General features: G+C 36.2%; 2 protein-coding genes across 8 annotated transcripts; one reads left to right on the top strand and one right to left on the bottom strand.

Moving 5' to 3' along the window:
* The first annotated feature begins 576 nt into the window (after nt 1–576).
* On the top strand, nt 577–3,406 carry nudt9 (nudix (nucleoside diphosphate linked moiety X)-type motif 9). Of its 2 annotated transcripts, none has more exons than XM_081388987.1 (8): nt 577–736; nt 987–1,220; nt 1,463–1,552; nt 1,855–1,941; nt 2,111–2,222; nt 2,434–2,580; nt 2,756–2,840; nt 2,930–3,406. In XM_081388987.1, exons 1-8 carry the CDS (start codon nt 645–647, stop codon nt 3,073–3,075), a joined length of 993 nt encoding a protein of 330 aa, XP_081245113.1. In that variant the 5' UTR covers nt 577–644; the 3' UTR covers nt 3,076–3,406. The 2 variants fall into 2 exon arrangements, with proteins under 2 accessions (XP_081245113.1, XP_081245114.1); XM_081388988.1 differs by having other exon boundaries at nt 612–736; nt 990–1,220.
* Nucleotides 3,407–6,388: 2,982 nt separating this feature from the next.
* ppp4ca (protein phosphatase 4, catalytic subunit a) lies at nt 6,389–13,511 on the bottom strand. Of its 6 annotated transcripts, none has more exons than XM_081363300.1 (10): nt 13,441–13,511; nt 13,016–13,167; nt 12,062–12,332; nt 11,838–11,889; nt 11,701–11,751; nt 11,457–11,558; nt 11,166–11,339; nt 7,631–7,757; nt 7,346–7,535; nt 6,389–7,182 (listed from the first exon to the last, which is right to left on the bottom strand). In XM_081363300.1, exons 3-10 carry the CDS (start codon nt 12,169–12,171, stop codon nt 7,053–7,055), a joined length of 936 nt encoding a protein of 311 aa, XP_081219426.1. In that variant the 5' UTR covers nt 12,172–12,332; nt 13,016–13,167; nt 13,441–13,511; the 3' UTR covers nt 6,389–7,052. The 6 variants fall into 6 exon arrangements, with proteins under 6 accessions (XP_081219426.1, XP_081219427.1, XP_081219429.1 ...); XM_081363301.1 differs by having other exon boundaries at nt 6,427–7,182; nt 12,062–12,359; nt 13,441–13,509; XM_081363303.1 differs by lacking the exon at nt 13,016–13,167 and having other exon boundaries at nt 6,476–7,182.
* Nucleotides 13,512–13,532: the final 21 nt, after the last annotated feature.

Genomic DNA, 13,532 nt, shown 5'->3' with positions numbered 1-13,532 from the left:
AGTTTGTGGTTGGAAAAAAACTAAAGACAGAAGAGGGTATCTCAACAAGAGATGCAAGAGAAATAGTATACGAACTTGGCATATTTTCCATCATTATATATCATAATATCATTTTAGGGTTGTCAAATCGATTAATCGCGATTATTCGCATCTAACATAAACGTTTTTGTTTACATAATATGTGTATATATTATTATATTTATATATATTATATACATATGTCTGTACACACACACACACACACACACACACACACACACACACACACACACACACACACACACACACACACACACACACACACAGTGTGTGTGTATATATATATATGTATATATATATATATATGTATATATATATATATATATATATATATATATATATATATATATATATATAATTTATAATTTGATGCGTTTAAACCTGTCCCAGAAGGAATAAATTATGTCCATTATATTGGGTACGACTGTCCTTGTGATGTATAAATGAAAAAATCTACTACCAGAGAGATTTTACAGATCATACAGCAGAGCACCCTAGTGGCTCGTGATCATTACAGCAAGTCGCATGAATTGCGTCACTGAAGGGCTGGGCCGATCTCTCACTTCCTGGTTACTGCAGCGCTGGGTTTCATTTATTGATTTGGAATGAAAACAGTTTCCCGTAACTGGGTTGCATCGGTGCAAGTAGCGCTTAGTCTTCTTGGGCTTCCGTATTCTGCCGGTACAAGTGGAATCTGGTATGTAAATTACTGTAATAAATGAATGAATGAAATTAATTTAAATTCTGAAGCTGTAGTTGTAATACAAGTTTGACAGCTATTATCGACAGCTTTTTCATTTCTTAATAATGTACGTTTTCTTGTAGTACCTTGTATTTTGTCTTGTGATTATTACAATTATTATTATTATTATTTTAAGAAACATCACTGACTTTTTGAAATTGAAACGTCAAGTTTAAATGAATGGTTTATTTGAACCCATTTTCAGCAGGAAGAACGCCATTAACAGCATTCCCAGTCTCTGTTCATCAACATCTGTCTACATGTCTCCTGTCGCGCACATTAAGGCTCGTTGTCCAGTATATCCTGGCTCAGACACAAGCCGCTTTCCTGTCCCAGATGACAAAGTTGACTGGAAGACAGACTGGCCCCAGTACAGCCCCGTTAACTATACAGCCTCCACTGTGCTGAAAAAGCCAGTTTGGGCTGACCCAGAGATTGGGTGAGTAACAACGTATGTAAAACGCACCATGAGTAATGGAAATAAATAATCCAATAAATATATTATTTTATTTGTTTTCATTATATACCGTTATATATATATTTTTCAATCCAAAACGCTGCACTGAAAATTTATCTTACAGATTTAAAAATGCATAAGAGAAATATAGTGGTTAAAATTAAAACAGTATACCTGATAATGTTTTTGAATACATTCATTTAGACTATTTACACTTCCTTTAGCACATTTTCCCCACTGTTCAATTCCTTGGACGGATCTGTGGACAGGAAAAGCCACGAGGGCCAATATCGTATCCAGAATGGAAAACCACTGTGAGTCAAAGTCAAGTCACCTTTATTTATATTGTGCTTGTATCAAAGCAGATTCAGTGTAATTATAAAAGTTCTGTTCAGCTATAAGCGGCTCTACTGAAGACAATAGTGTCGTTATTCAGCCCGAGTCAGTTAAATGTTGATTCAATCCAGTTCAATGTTCTGTCGATGCTGCAAAATTAATCTATTATGAAATGAAGAGATTCAAAACATTAAAATACTAGGTCATCCAAAATATTAGCAGTATTTACAAGGCTTGGTCTGCTGCTTATTAAAATCTACTCGCTGTAAATCATCCTCAGTAATCCACATGGAAGAACTGGACTCGAGGGCAGAGGATTACTGGGAAGGTGGGGTCCAAACCACGCTGCTGATCCAATAGTTACCAGGTACTAGAATGTGTCATAATAAATGGTCACCAACCTTTCAACTGCAGTCTTTCTCCCATTTGACCGGTTTTACAATTCCATGCATGCAAGGTATTTCGTGTTCAATGTGGCAGAGTTCACATGCTTAAAACAATCACCCATTCCCGTTTCCTGTGGCTGCTTCATACAGGTGGAAAAGGGACTCGAAAGGACAACTTGTCCACCACACTACCTCACAACTACCCATGCTGCAATTTGTGTCCATCAAGAGGTTGGACTGCGGCGAATGGGCAATCCCAGGGGTGAGTATAAACTGCGATGCTAATGTAAGCATTTATCTATTATATATTTTTAACAGGGACCATCTCACACAATAAATTTTGAGTCAAATTTTCAGAATGGTTATTTTGAGGGAGCAGCATGGGTGGGGTGACTTTTTAAGCTTCTCTTTTTTTAATTCATTCTGCTAATGTGCTAACATAGGGTTATAATCTTTTGTTGTTGTGTGTTCAGGGTATGGTGGACCCTGGGGAGCGCATTTCTCAAACATTGCAGCGCGAGTTCTCAGAAGAGGCACTGAACTCTCTGCAAGCATCTGCAAGTGAGAGGGAAAATATCCAAAAGCGAATCACTAAGCTTTTCAGCTCAGAAGGTCTTCAGGTGAGATCATGCGTGGTTTTCAGTGTCTAAAGGTGCAGCCACATTAGTGAAATTTCACGAGAAGAAAGCTGCATTGTCGATAGTGTAGTTATGCATGAAGCACACACCTCACAATGAACAATGGTAAGTGTGACCAAACCTTAAGCGTTGCAATGCTTTGTAACTTTTTCTATAGGTGTATAAAGGTTATGTAGATGATCCAAGAAACACAGATAATGCTTGGATGGAGACAGTTGCGGTCAATTTCCATGATGAATCAGGTAAAAACAGTATATTGATGAAACACTTAATAATATAAGTACATTGTTCTACCCCACGTGTTTGATTCTGTTTTTTTTTTTTCATCTAGGCAATAGTGTAAGTGAGCTTCCATTGCAAGCAGGCGATGATGCTGGTCAAGTGAGTTGGACTGATGTTGACTCCTCCTTGGCCCTTTATGCGAATCACTTGCATTTCCTGGAGACAGTTGCTAAGGAAAGGAATACCCACTGGTAACTGGTAAAAGTGCCTTTCTGCTGTGACAGGCATGAAAGAAAATCTAATTTGACAGAAGCATAAGAAGAACTGTAGCTTGGAGACATAATTCAAATGGAAACTAGAAAAATCAGTTCTGGTGCTGGCACATATTAATATGGAGTGTGACCCGTCTCAACACTGCCAAAACTTGCATTCCAATAAGCATGGCTACGGAAAATGAGGGCTTACTAATTATTTAAGTTATTCTTGTTAGACTGAACTGAACACTATTACCTGAATAAGTACTTGGTCATCTTATGCATGTACTGTCTCTGTAATAACCAAATGAATAAGCCATATCATACACTTACTCTGTGTGTTGCTTTACCTTTTGTCTGTTGTGCTATATTCCAATAGTTTAAAGAAAAGTCATTGGGCATCTGTGATACTTTGATACTGAAGTGGTTCAATTTCTTTTATTTTGACATACTCAAAAGCAACTACTAGAGCAAGAAATATGAAAAGGTTTTTAGTCTGCTTGGTCTGAACATGAATAATGTGAATTCTCTGAAAGCCTTTTTCTTTTGAAGTGTTATTAAAGGGATATTACTGGAATACTCAATACAATTTTCACGAAAAAATGAGGGACATCAAGGCACTTCAGTTGTGTATATTCACGCATTGCCTTTTTCAACAGATTTGATGTCATCAGTAATGCTGATAGTGAAACAAGGGAAAATAAATTGACGTTGGTTTTAACCTTGCAAAAATTGCCAGTCATTGTCCACTGAGCGACTGAGCCATGTCGACATCACTGTTTATATTGCAGTCTTAGAGTTCAATGACTCTTTCAGTTTGTATGTGCTGCTAGATTCAACATTTGGACATTTTGTAATATATATATATATATATATATATATATATATATATATATATATATATATATATATATATATATATATAATGTAATCTACAGCGGGTAAAACAAGTATTGAACACGTCAACATTTTTCACAGTAAATATATTCCTAAAGGTGCTATTGACATGAAATTTTCACCAGATGTTGGTAACAAACCATGCATAGATGTCCATAAATTAAGTTATGTTTAATAATGTTAAATGACACAGGGAAAAAGTATTGAAGACATGAAGAAAGGGAGGTGCAAAAAGGCATGGAAAGGCAAGACAATCAGTAATTAGAAAGCAATCCTGCCCATTGTCAGTGCAAATGAATATCAGCCGGTTCAGTCCCAAATGATGGCCTACAAAAAGGTCTTATTACCAAGGTGTCACACAAGAAACATCTCATGATGGGTAAAAGCAAAAGAGCTCTCTCAAGACCTTCGCAACCTTACTGTTGCAAAACATAATGATGGCATTGGTTACAGAAGGATTTCAAAACTTCTGAATGTTCCAGTGAGCACTGTTGGGGCAATAATCCGGAAGTGGAAAGAACGAACATCATCTCACCATAAACCGGCCACGACCAGTGCTCCTCGCAAGATTTATGGCAGATGAGGTAAAAGAATTATCAGAACAGTTGTCCAAGAGCCAAGGACCACTTGTGGACAGCTTCAGAAAGACCTGGAAATAGCAGGTACAATTGTTTCAAAGAAAACAATAAGTAATGCACTCAGCTGCCATGGCTCCACACCAGACTCCATTGCTAAAGAAAAAGCATGTTGAAGGTCATTTAAAGTTTGCTGCACAACATTTGGACAAGCCTGTGAAATACTGTGAGAATATAGTCTGGTCAGATGAGACCAAAATTCAACTCTTTGGATGCCATAATACACACGTTTGCTGGAGAAATGGCACTGCTCATCACCCCAAAAACACCACACCAACAGTGAAGTTTGGAGGTGAGAACATCATGATGTAGGGCTGTTTTTCAGCATAAATGGTAGGCTACTGGCAAACTTCATATAATTGAAGGAAGGAAGGAAAGATAAATGGAAAAATGTACATATAATTCTTGATAAAAATCTGCTGCCATCTACCATGCAGGATGATGAAAATTAAATGAGTGTGGACATTTCAGCAGGACAAAGAACTTAAACACGTCTTGTCCAAATACCAACACTTTGCATTTGTCTACTTGCATGATGTATTTTCTCTATTTGGCCCAAGTGTTCGGTGTAAAGACTGCAAGTAGGCCTATGTGTAGAACTTTTGATTATTAGATGGGACACACTTGTAGTCTTGCAAAAAATGCAAGTGTTTACAGAGCTTTAATTATTATATTTTCAATACTTTGCATTTTAAAATAAACTTCTACAATTGTTCAGTAGTCGCTATGTAACTAACACAAGACACATTTTAAATTGTGGTGCTTCTAATCAACTGATAAAAACAGTTGCAAATGTTGTACAAAATAGGCCTACACATACCATACTCATCTTTGAACCAATAAAATGTGTAACACATTATGTTTTTACTACCAAATTATATGTATCTAATTAATTTAAATTAGAGTGGAATGTTTTCCTCGACATCTCGCGATTTCAGGGCACATGAGCTCCCGAACATAATGCATGATGGGATACGCTTTGCCTCGAATACCGCAACGAAGCGAAGTGTACTGTGCATTAAGGGCATTGCAATTTGGTATTTAGTTCAAGATTTGAACGTTCCGTGGGCCAACTCAAAATTTGCTTAAAATTCCAAGGACCAAGTTAAGCCAGAAAGGGGATCGTGCATTTTGCGGTAGTAGCGCTAAGACCTTGGAATAGCTTCCATTACATGTTAGGGACGCTGACTCTGTAGCCTACATGTTTAAAGTACAACTTGAGACACATTTGTTTGCCATGGCCTATTCTTCCTTTTCATGATAATTTTTATTCTATTAGGCCTACTATTGTACTTTTTTTTTGGTGTGTGTCTATTCTATAGTCTACTCTATTTTACTGAGATGATGTAAAGCACATTGGTCAACGTGTTGTTTTAATAGTGCTATACAAATAAAAGTGACATTGACATTGAAGACTGTTTGTGTGGAAGAATGGGCCAAAATCACACCTAAGGAATGCATGTACCTAGTTTCTCCATACAGGAGTTATATTGAAGCTGTCATTACCAACAAAAGCTTTTGTACTAAGTATTAAATCAGTTTAAGCAAGCGTGTTTGATACTTTTTCCCAGTGTCGTTTAACATTATTACACTCAACTTAACTTATGGACATCTATGGTTTGATTTCTTTGCATGTATGTTTTGTTTTGATCTATGGATGGTTGTTACCAACATCTGGTTAACATTGCATGTCAATAGCACCTTTAGAAACATATTTACATATATTTCTATATATATATTTTTATATTGTGAAAAATGGTGACGTGTTAAATACTTATTTTACCCGCTATATGTATGTGTGTATTAATGAGATTCCATTACCATATGAAACCTGTGAATCAAAATATACATTGTAGTGACTCAAGTTTTCAGAGCACCTGAAAATGTATAAGATTTATCTTTAGTGAATGATCGTGTCCTTGACAATCATGATTATCGCTTACATTGAAAGATTCTCTACCATGGTCTATGATTCAAGATTCTGTAAATTATTCAGGTGCGAATATAAACATTTTGATAGGCTCTAACTGATTACAAATATGCAACACTGGTTTATATAAATACAAGCAGCAAAAAAACAAACAAGTTCATGAATATGCTCATTTCTGTACAGATTTATATATGCAAATATCTAAACCTAACCATTTTATTTTTGTTGGGAAAAAATATCACCAGTTTGAAAATACAAAACTACCACATAATTAGGAACAGTCCTAACAGTTTCAAATACATTTTACAAGATGTAAGAAAAAGTTTGTATTGAGGAAGGAATGTGAAAGCTTATGAGAAACAAGAACTAAATGCTGTAACTGGTCCATTCACAGAAGTACTGATGTTGTGCAGATTAAAGTTGCCCAGCAAAAAAAACAAAAAAAAAAACATTAAAAAAGGCAGTCTATACAGGTGTTGTTTCTGATGCTTCCAAATGTCCTCCTGGACTGGAAAGTCAAAGAAAGTAGTCAGCCACAGGTTTCTTAGAAGGGAGGCCTCTGGTTTCCTGTGGTGCAGCTTCAAATATGATAAACTCCTTCTGGAGATGCTCATCAAGCTCCAAAATGGCTGCCACATTACCACACCTAAGAAAATATAACAAGAGAAGGAAATTAAAAAAAAGAGTTCCTGGTGAGACGTTTCTCAGGAGCTGTAAATTAAGTAATGCAAAGCAGCATGCTTACATCTAAATAATCATTTGTACAAACAAGTTACGGAACCACTGTAAGAGTGAAAAACCCCACACACCTATAACAGTAGTTTGGCGCAGACCACACAGTTAACACGGTCTCACTGAAATGCCACTTGTAGCCCTCCATCACCAGCTGATGAGCTCTGCAGATCATGCTGATATCATTGGCAGCATTAAACTGCGCCACCACATCACTGCCAAACAGATATCCAGCCCCTCTTGGACTCACTCCCCACCCTGTGGTGTCTATAAACAAGAAAGGGAGCAAACAATCTTAGGTCGTTAGCTCAACATATTAAAGGTCCTTCCTTTATGTTGCATTTGCTTTATTAGTCTCTCACCCTCAGGGTCAGACCACAGTAGGTCACACATGGGTCCATCATGAGGAACTTCCTGCTTTCGGTCAATAGTTCTGATCTGATCCAAAGTTTGAATAGATGGAGAAAGCCCACCATGCACACAAAATATCTGGGGAGCAAAAACAGTATACATACAGTACCATTAAAAAAATTTGGGGTCAGTAATTGTAAGAAAAATCTTATTCAGCATGGATGCATTAACTTGATCAAAAGAGACAAAAAAATAGTTTTACACTGATACAAAAGATTTCTATTTCAAATGAGTAACTGGACTGGAGTAATAGCTTTGCCATTACAGGGATAGTTTGATTTTAAAATTAAATTTAAATACAGTTTTTACTGTATTTTTGATCAAACAAATGCAGCCTTGGTGAGCATAAGAGATTTTCTCTTTCACACACACAAAAAAACCCTGAACTTATGAAAGAGAGAGAGTGTGTGTGTGTAGTAGAGCACAAGACAAACTCTGTGTGTGCGTGAGTGTATTAGAGATCCATCGATGTATCGGTCGATTTTCGATCAATTTAAAACCATCAGAGGCGGTATTAACATTAAGTGTCATGCGCACAGAAGCCATTGGCACATGCCGCCATGTTTAGTGGCACATCCAGTGGCAAATACTGTTGTCAATGGCATGTGCCAATAAAACTTGTGACATGTGCCGGTGGATTGCATCATGTGCCACTGACATTTTTGCGGAGCATGTCACCGTATGTTGTGGCACCTTCAGTAGCTCAGTGACACATGCCACAGTGTGCTGCCCATTATGCAGATGTTGTAACATATGCACTAAACGGCAGGACGACATTTAATTAGTTGTTTTCAAACAGAGTTTATTACATCCTGAGGGCAATCGTTACAGCCATTAAGCTTTTCACTATTTAATATCTGCCTTGTGGCTTGTTGTATGTTTTTATTACAATACGTTTATTTTTTTAAATAATTTTCACAATGTAATTAAATACATATTGTAAATACACAGTTGTTTTGATAACTCAACAATTTATTTTTCTATTTGCATAGGATTGATAGCTCAGCTGTGTCTTTTGGAATTATAAAACAATTTAGATAGGTGGCCACAACTAAACCAACAGGGATATGTCCCATCACAAATTGACACTTACCAATCAGGTATTTCATACTGAAAACTACCATGAAAGAAAATGCCACAAACCATTATAAAGTGACACCTATCATTCTGAAATGCATTATGAAAACTGGGACCAAGCATTCAGAAGTGTACCGGAACTTGACATCGGCTCTTCACAATGTAATGTAGGTCTCTAGATATTATATTTAACTTGTTAAAAATGGTTTAATTTCTTATTACATAATTCCATAAAAAATATTTGCAAAATATTAAAGCCATAGATAAGAACCTTTTCTAACGTCTAACTCAAACAAATAAACACGCCACACGCGGATCTTCCTCAAATGTTGAAGTTTTGGTTTAACTTTCACTGGCCAATTTTACACTTATACCGACACTTACCGGTGTGCACACAAAAATAAAGGTTTACAGTAACGGATGCAATTTATTTATAAGCTAGAATGAGCAGTTTGCATGATCAACAACATACAGTAGCGCTGGTATTACAACAATCAGTGGCAAATGTCACTCAAATACAGACTTGCCACAAACTGACTAAAAATATTACAGATTTATAAATGCATTTAATTTTTTAAATTATAAAAAATATAAAAAATACAAAAATGCACTCTTTCATTAGAAAAAATATCCCACATTTAATAGTCGAATATATTTACAGTACAAACCTTGTCAGTGAACTATGAGGGCAAAAAAAATAAAAAAAAATATATATAAATAAATAAATAAAAGCAGACAAAAAAAAACAAAATCGTTATGGAGATTTTGATTTTAGGTCATACAATTCAGCCCTAGTATGCACACATCTAAAGCAGCTAACAGTTTTGGCTCGCAGTTTTGGACAGCGAGCAAATGCTGAATTGAGTTCTTTTTCACTTCTAAATTATAATGAAAAAAGCCTGTCTTGGCAAGTATCCTTGTAAACATAGTCGGGTTCAGTAAGGAATAACGCGAAGCGGAGTGGCCGTTACACCTCGGTGTGCATTATTTTTCTAATAATTCAACGGCCTGAAGTCAATTATTCCGCTTATACTACAGTTACCACACCTCGAAACATTGTTTAGATTATGTATTTCAAGACGTTTGTAAAGTTTTTGTCATTAAAACGCTCTTGTATGTAGGACTAATTTCTTACGCATCTAATCCAATGTCTCGTTGCTAATTCCAAAATGTCATTTTAGAGTTAGTAACGGAGGTTTGAGCCACTGATAGCAGACTAATGCTGGGGACACACGACTAGCTGACACATTCTCTGACTGTTTTCATCGACTGCAGCAGATTTTAAACACCGACTTTAAACACAGACTGAACAACGCGCTGAACACGCGTTTGGGCATGATCAGTCATACGTATAAAATTACATTCATTACCGGCCTTAAAATGTGTCCCTGGCTTATTGCAGTTATTAATGCAGTTATTAGAGAGAGAGATGTTGCAGTAATGAGACAGAAAAGCATGTGCGTCAATATTATTATTTATTTATTAATTCAATTCGCTATAATTAATTTGTTCATTTTTTTTTTCTATTATTGACAGATGACAGTGGACTAGCCAAATGAAACACAAAGCCATTTTAACAAGTAGGCCTATCAATAATTATTTATTTGTTATATTATCTGCAATAAAAAGCCATGCTGCAGGACTATCCATTTATTTAGCCTATATTCAGTTTAATTTTCTATTGATTATAGATAGGACTATATACTTTATTTATTATTTATTATTATTTATTAAAATTAAACTGCAATCAATGGATCCTATTTCCATTGATTGTGAAGCTAGACATTGAAAATTGCAGATCAAGCGCATGGGGCTAAATGCTTTTTCTTGTTATGAATTGTATCCTATTTTCCGTTATTACCGGTAACTACGCGAAGTGATATGGAACTGTAATGCGGTCAAGACCTGCCTGGAACTACTTTAGCTGTGCGTTTCCCTGAAAATAATGCACAACTTAGAACGTTCTTCAACCAATCAGATTCAAGCATTCAATGGCCCTGTAGTATAACACTGTACGATTTTGGCCACAATTTGGCTGTCGAGACAAATTTAGTTTGACAGCCGATTAATGACCGTTGGGACAACATTTTACCTCTGACGAAATTCTTGCAGTCTCAGAAGTTTTGACTCACAGTCCTGCAGTGTGACTTCTCCTACGACGACTGTCAAATTGGCTTTGCTTCTTAATTTATTTCAATTCGTGTAAAGTCTTAACAACGTGCAAAGAAAAAAAATCTATTTTAACGACAAAAGTTTAAATAAGACAGCAAGTAACAAATATCTGTCAATAGTTGTTTGTTAAAATCAGTATCAGCCAAAAAATCCTAATGGTGCATCCCTAACGTGTGTGTGTAGTAAAATGTAAAAGTTATAGAAAGTGGAAAGATACTAAAATATAAGAGGACCTACCTTGCCATCAACAATGGCAGAGAGGGATAAGTAGTCAAATATCTCTGTGCAGTACCTCCAGACTGTAACAGAGCCATATTTTCTAAGACACTCGTCATAAAAGCCATACACTTGTGTGATCTGCCTCGACTCGTGATTCCCTCTGATCAGCGTTATTCGGTCAGGGTATCGCACCTGAAAGCATAAACAAAGACCTGAGAATAGAACAGACTACAGAGTGTAGAACAACTTTAACGCAGCTATAACATTACAAGCAAACAAGATTCAAGAACTTCTGGACAGATATTGCACCTTAAATGCAAGCAGCAATAGAAAAGTCTCGACGCTATAGAACCCTCTGTCCACAAAGTCCCCCATGAAGAGGTAGTTTGTCTCTGGAACTTCACCCCCCACCTGAAAACCCAGAGGACAACCATCAGAATCAAATGACACATGCATTGGGTTTAAAAAAACTGATCTACCAAGGGCAATACAAATTTGAGAGTAAATGTATTGTGAATTCAATGAATGCCATGTTGCATGCTCAATTGCTTACCCTAAATAGCTCCTTTAAATCATAAAACTGCCCATGTATATCTCCACAGACCTGCAAACAAAATAGTGATTTAGTTTCAATTGCATAATCCTATGAAAAGTTAGTTATATATATTACATTTATAAAGAAATACACACTGTGACAGGAGAATCTACCCTCTGAACATTACTCTCCTCCACAAGAATCTCCCTACAGAGCAAAACAACGACACTTGCAACATTAATTCAATAATCAACTCTATACTGATATACAACTTAAGAACAATCAGCAATAACCATTTAGATGCATATAAAAAAACTAATAAGGCATGCATAATGAGACATCTGGTCTCTTGAGTGTAACACCTGAGTGTAGGCATTACCTCGCTTTGGCACACAGCGCCTTGACCTCATTTTCCTTGATAAGTTCACAGCGTCTGAGTTGCTCGATCTGTCTGTCCAAGTCAATGACGTCGCCCATGATGACACACATGCATACACTCACAGAAATACTCCTCAATGTGAGGCTGATTAAAACCCTGTTACTGGCTCTCCAGTCCTCAGTTAGTCTCACAGAGACCACAAACACACTCCCCCTCCTGAGAAATGAAGAGACTTCAGGCCGTGCACATAATCACACACATCCAGATGATCCTGAAAGATGTCAAGATGAGAAAATAACTGCAAAACAGAGGCAGGCGAACACACACACACACACACACACACACACACACACACACACACACACACACACACACACACACACACACTCAGAAATGCTAAACAATCACATATATGCTTGGAAATCAGACTAATCTGCCGAGTCTTTCAGTGAGTTTAATAATAAAATAATAGTAAGAATATAGGCCAAGTTGCATCAAAGGACTTTCATATTCATATTTTACATGAATTTAATATACAGAAAACTTTTGTTTGTATGTTACATTAAATCTACACTTTAATTGCGTGGTAAGAGTTTCGCATTATGCATTATTATCATTTAAAATAATACTAAAACTCATAACAGGACTTTAAATGTAATATCAATGTAACATGTTTGGCTAACTAACAAATGAAATAAAACAAATTGAACTATTTGAATATCTTTAACTTAATTTGAAGTATCTTAACCTTTTTTTGTTTGTTTGGTTCAAAAAGTAGCATTTCTAATACATTTGCAAAGCCTGGTCTACAAAGATAGTGTACAGACAAAGCTGTTAGCATAAATACTAGTAACGTTAATGCTTTGCTGTGTGTTTTAAAAAGGAAAAGTTTTCTGTTAAAATAAGAATTGCATTTCGCACGCTGAAATGTACATATAAATTCATATAAAATACCTGGGACTTTAGATTAAATTCGTTTAGGCATCCGTCGTTTCTTTTGTAGACGGTAGTTGGAAAAGCGGCGTAAGCAAGTGTGACCGTCGCATCAACAAGCCCGTATCAAACGTTCGGCTCATCTTTCAAAATAAAGGTGCCGATCACCCGTTCTACATGACAGACAGCATACATTAATTGCTCTTATTAATGACATATGTTTAATTTATTAAAAAATTGACAGCGATAGAGGGAGAGGGAAAACCATTGATCTGACAGAAAATGTTAAGATACTTATTAAAGAGTGTTTTGTCATAACACACATGTACGTTTAAACCTCAAATGTAAGATATGTTATGATAAGACATGCTTTAACCCATAGTTAAAGTGAATTACATTTAAGAGGACATTATAACTATGTTAATAGAAATTAATTAAAGAAATACCTTTTTGTTCTTGTGTTCTCTTTCCCAGAATGACGGTTGGAGTGTTGCTATTTTGAAATCTAATGTCGCGCTTTTTCCTGTTTGAGAATGTA

This window comes from Scardinius erythrophthalmus, assembly GCF_964197995.2.
Source record: "Scardinius erythrophthalmus genome assembly, chromosome: 1".
NCBI lineage: Eukaryota > Metazoa > Chordata > Actinopteri > Cypriniformes > Leuciscidae > Scardinius > Scardinius erythrophthalmus.
Note: the sequence above shows the minus strand (reverse complement) of the source record. Positions and strands in the feature narration are given on the sequence as shown.

Coding starts and splice junctions, on each gene's coding strand:
- nudt9 (XM_081388987.1), top strand. CDS start 645: ATGAAAACAGTTTCCCGTAACTGGGTTGCATCGGTGCAAGTAGCGCTT. Junction 2,223..2,433: donor GCGAATGGGCAATCCCAGGG/GTGAGTATAAAC, acceptor TTGTGTGTTCAG/GGTATGGTGGACCCTGGGGA. Junction 2,841..2,929: donor CAATTTCCATGATGAATCAG/GTAAAAACAGTA, acceptor TTTTTCATCTAG/GCAATAGTGTAAGTGAGCTT.
- ppp4ca (XM_081363300.1), bottom strand. CDS start 12,171: ATGTGTGTCATCATGGGCGACGTCATTGACTTGGACAGACAGATCGAG. Junction 7,758..11,165: donor CTGCCATTGTTGATGGCAAG/GTAGGTCCTCTT, acceptor TTTGCTCCCCAG/ATATTTTGTGTGCATGGTGG. Junction 7,183..7,345: donor GCGCCAAACTACTGTTATAG/GTGTGTGGGGTT, acceptor ATATTTTCTTAG/GTGTGGTAATGTGGCAGCCA.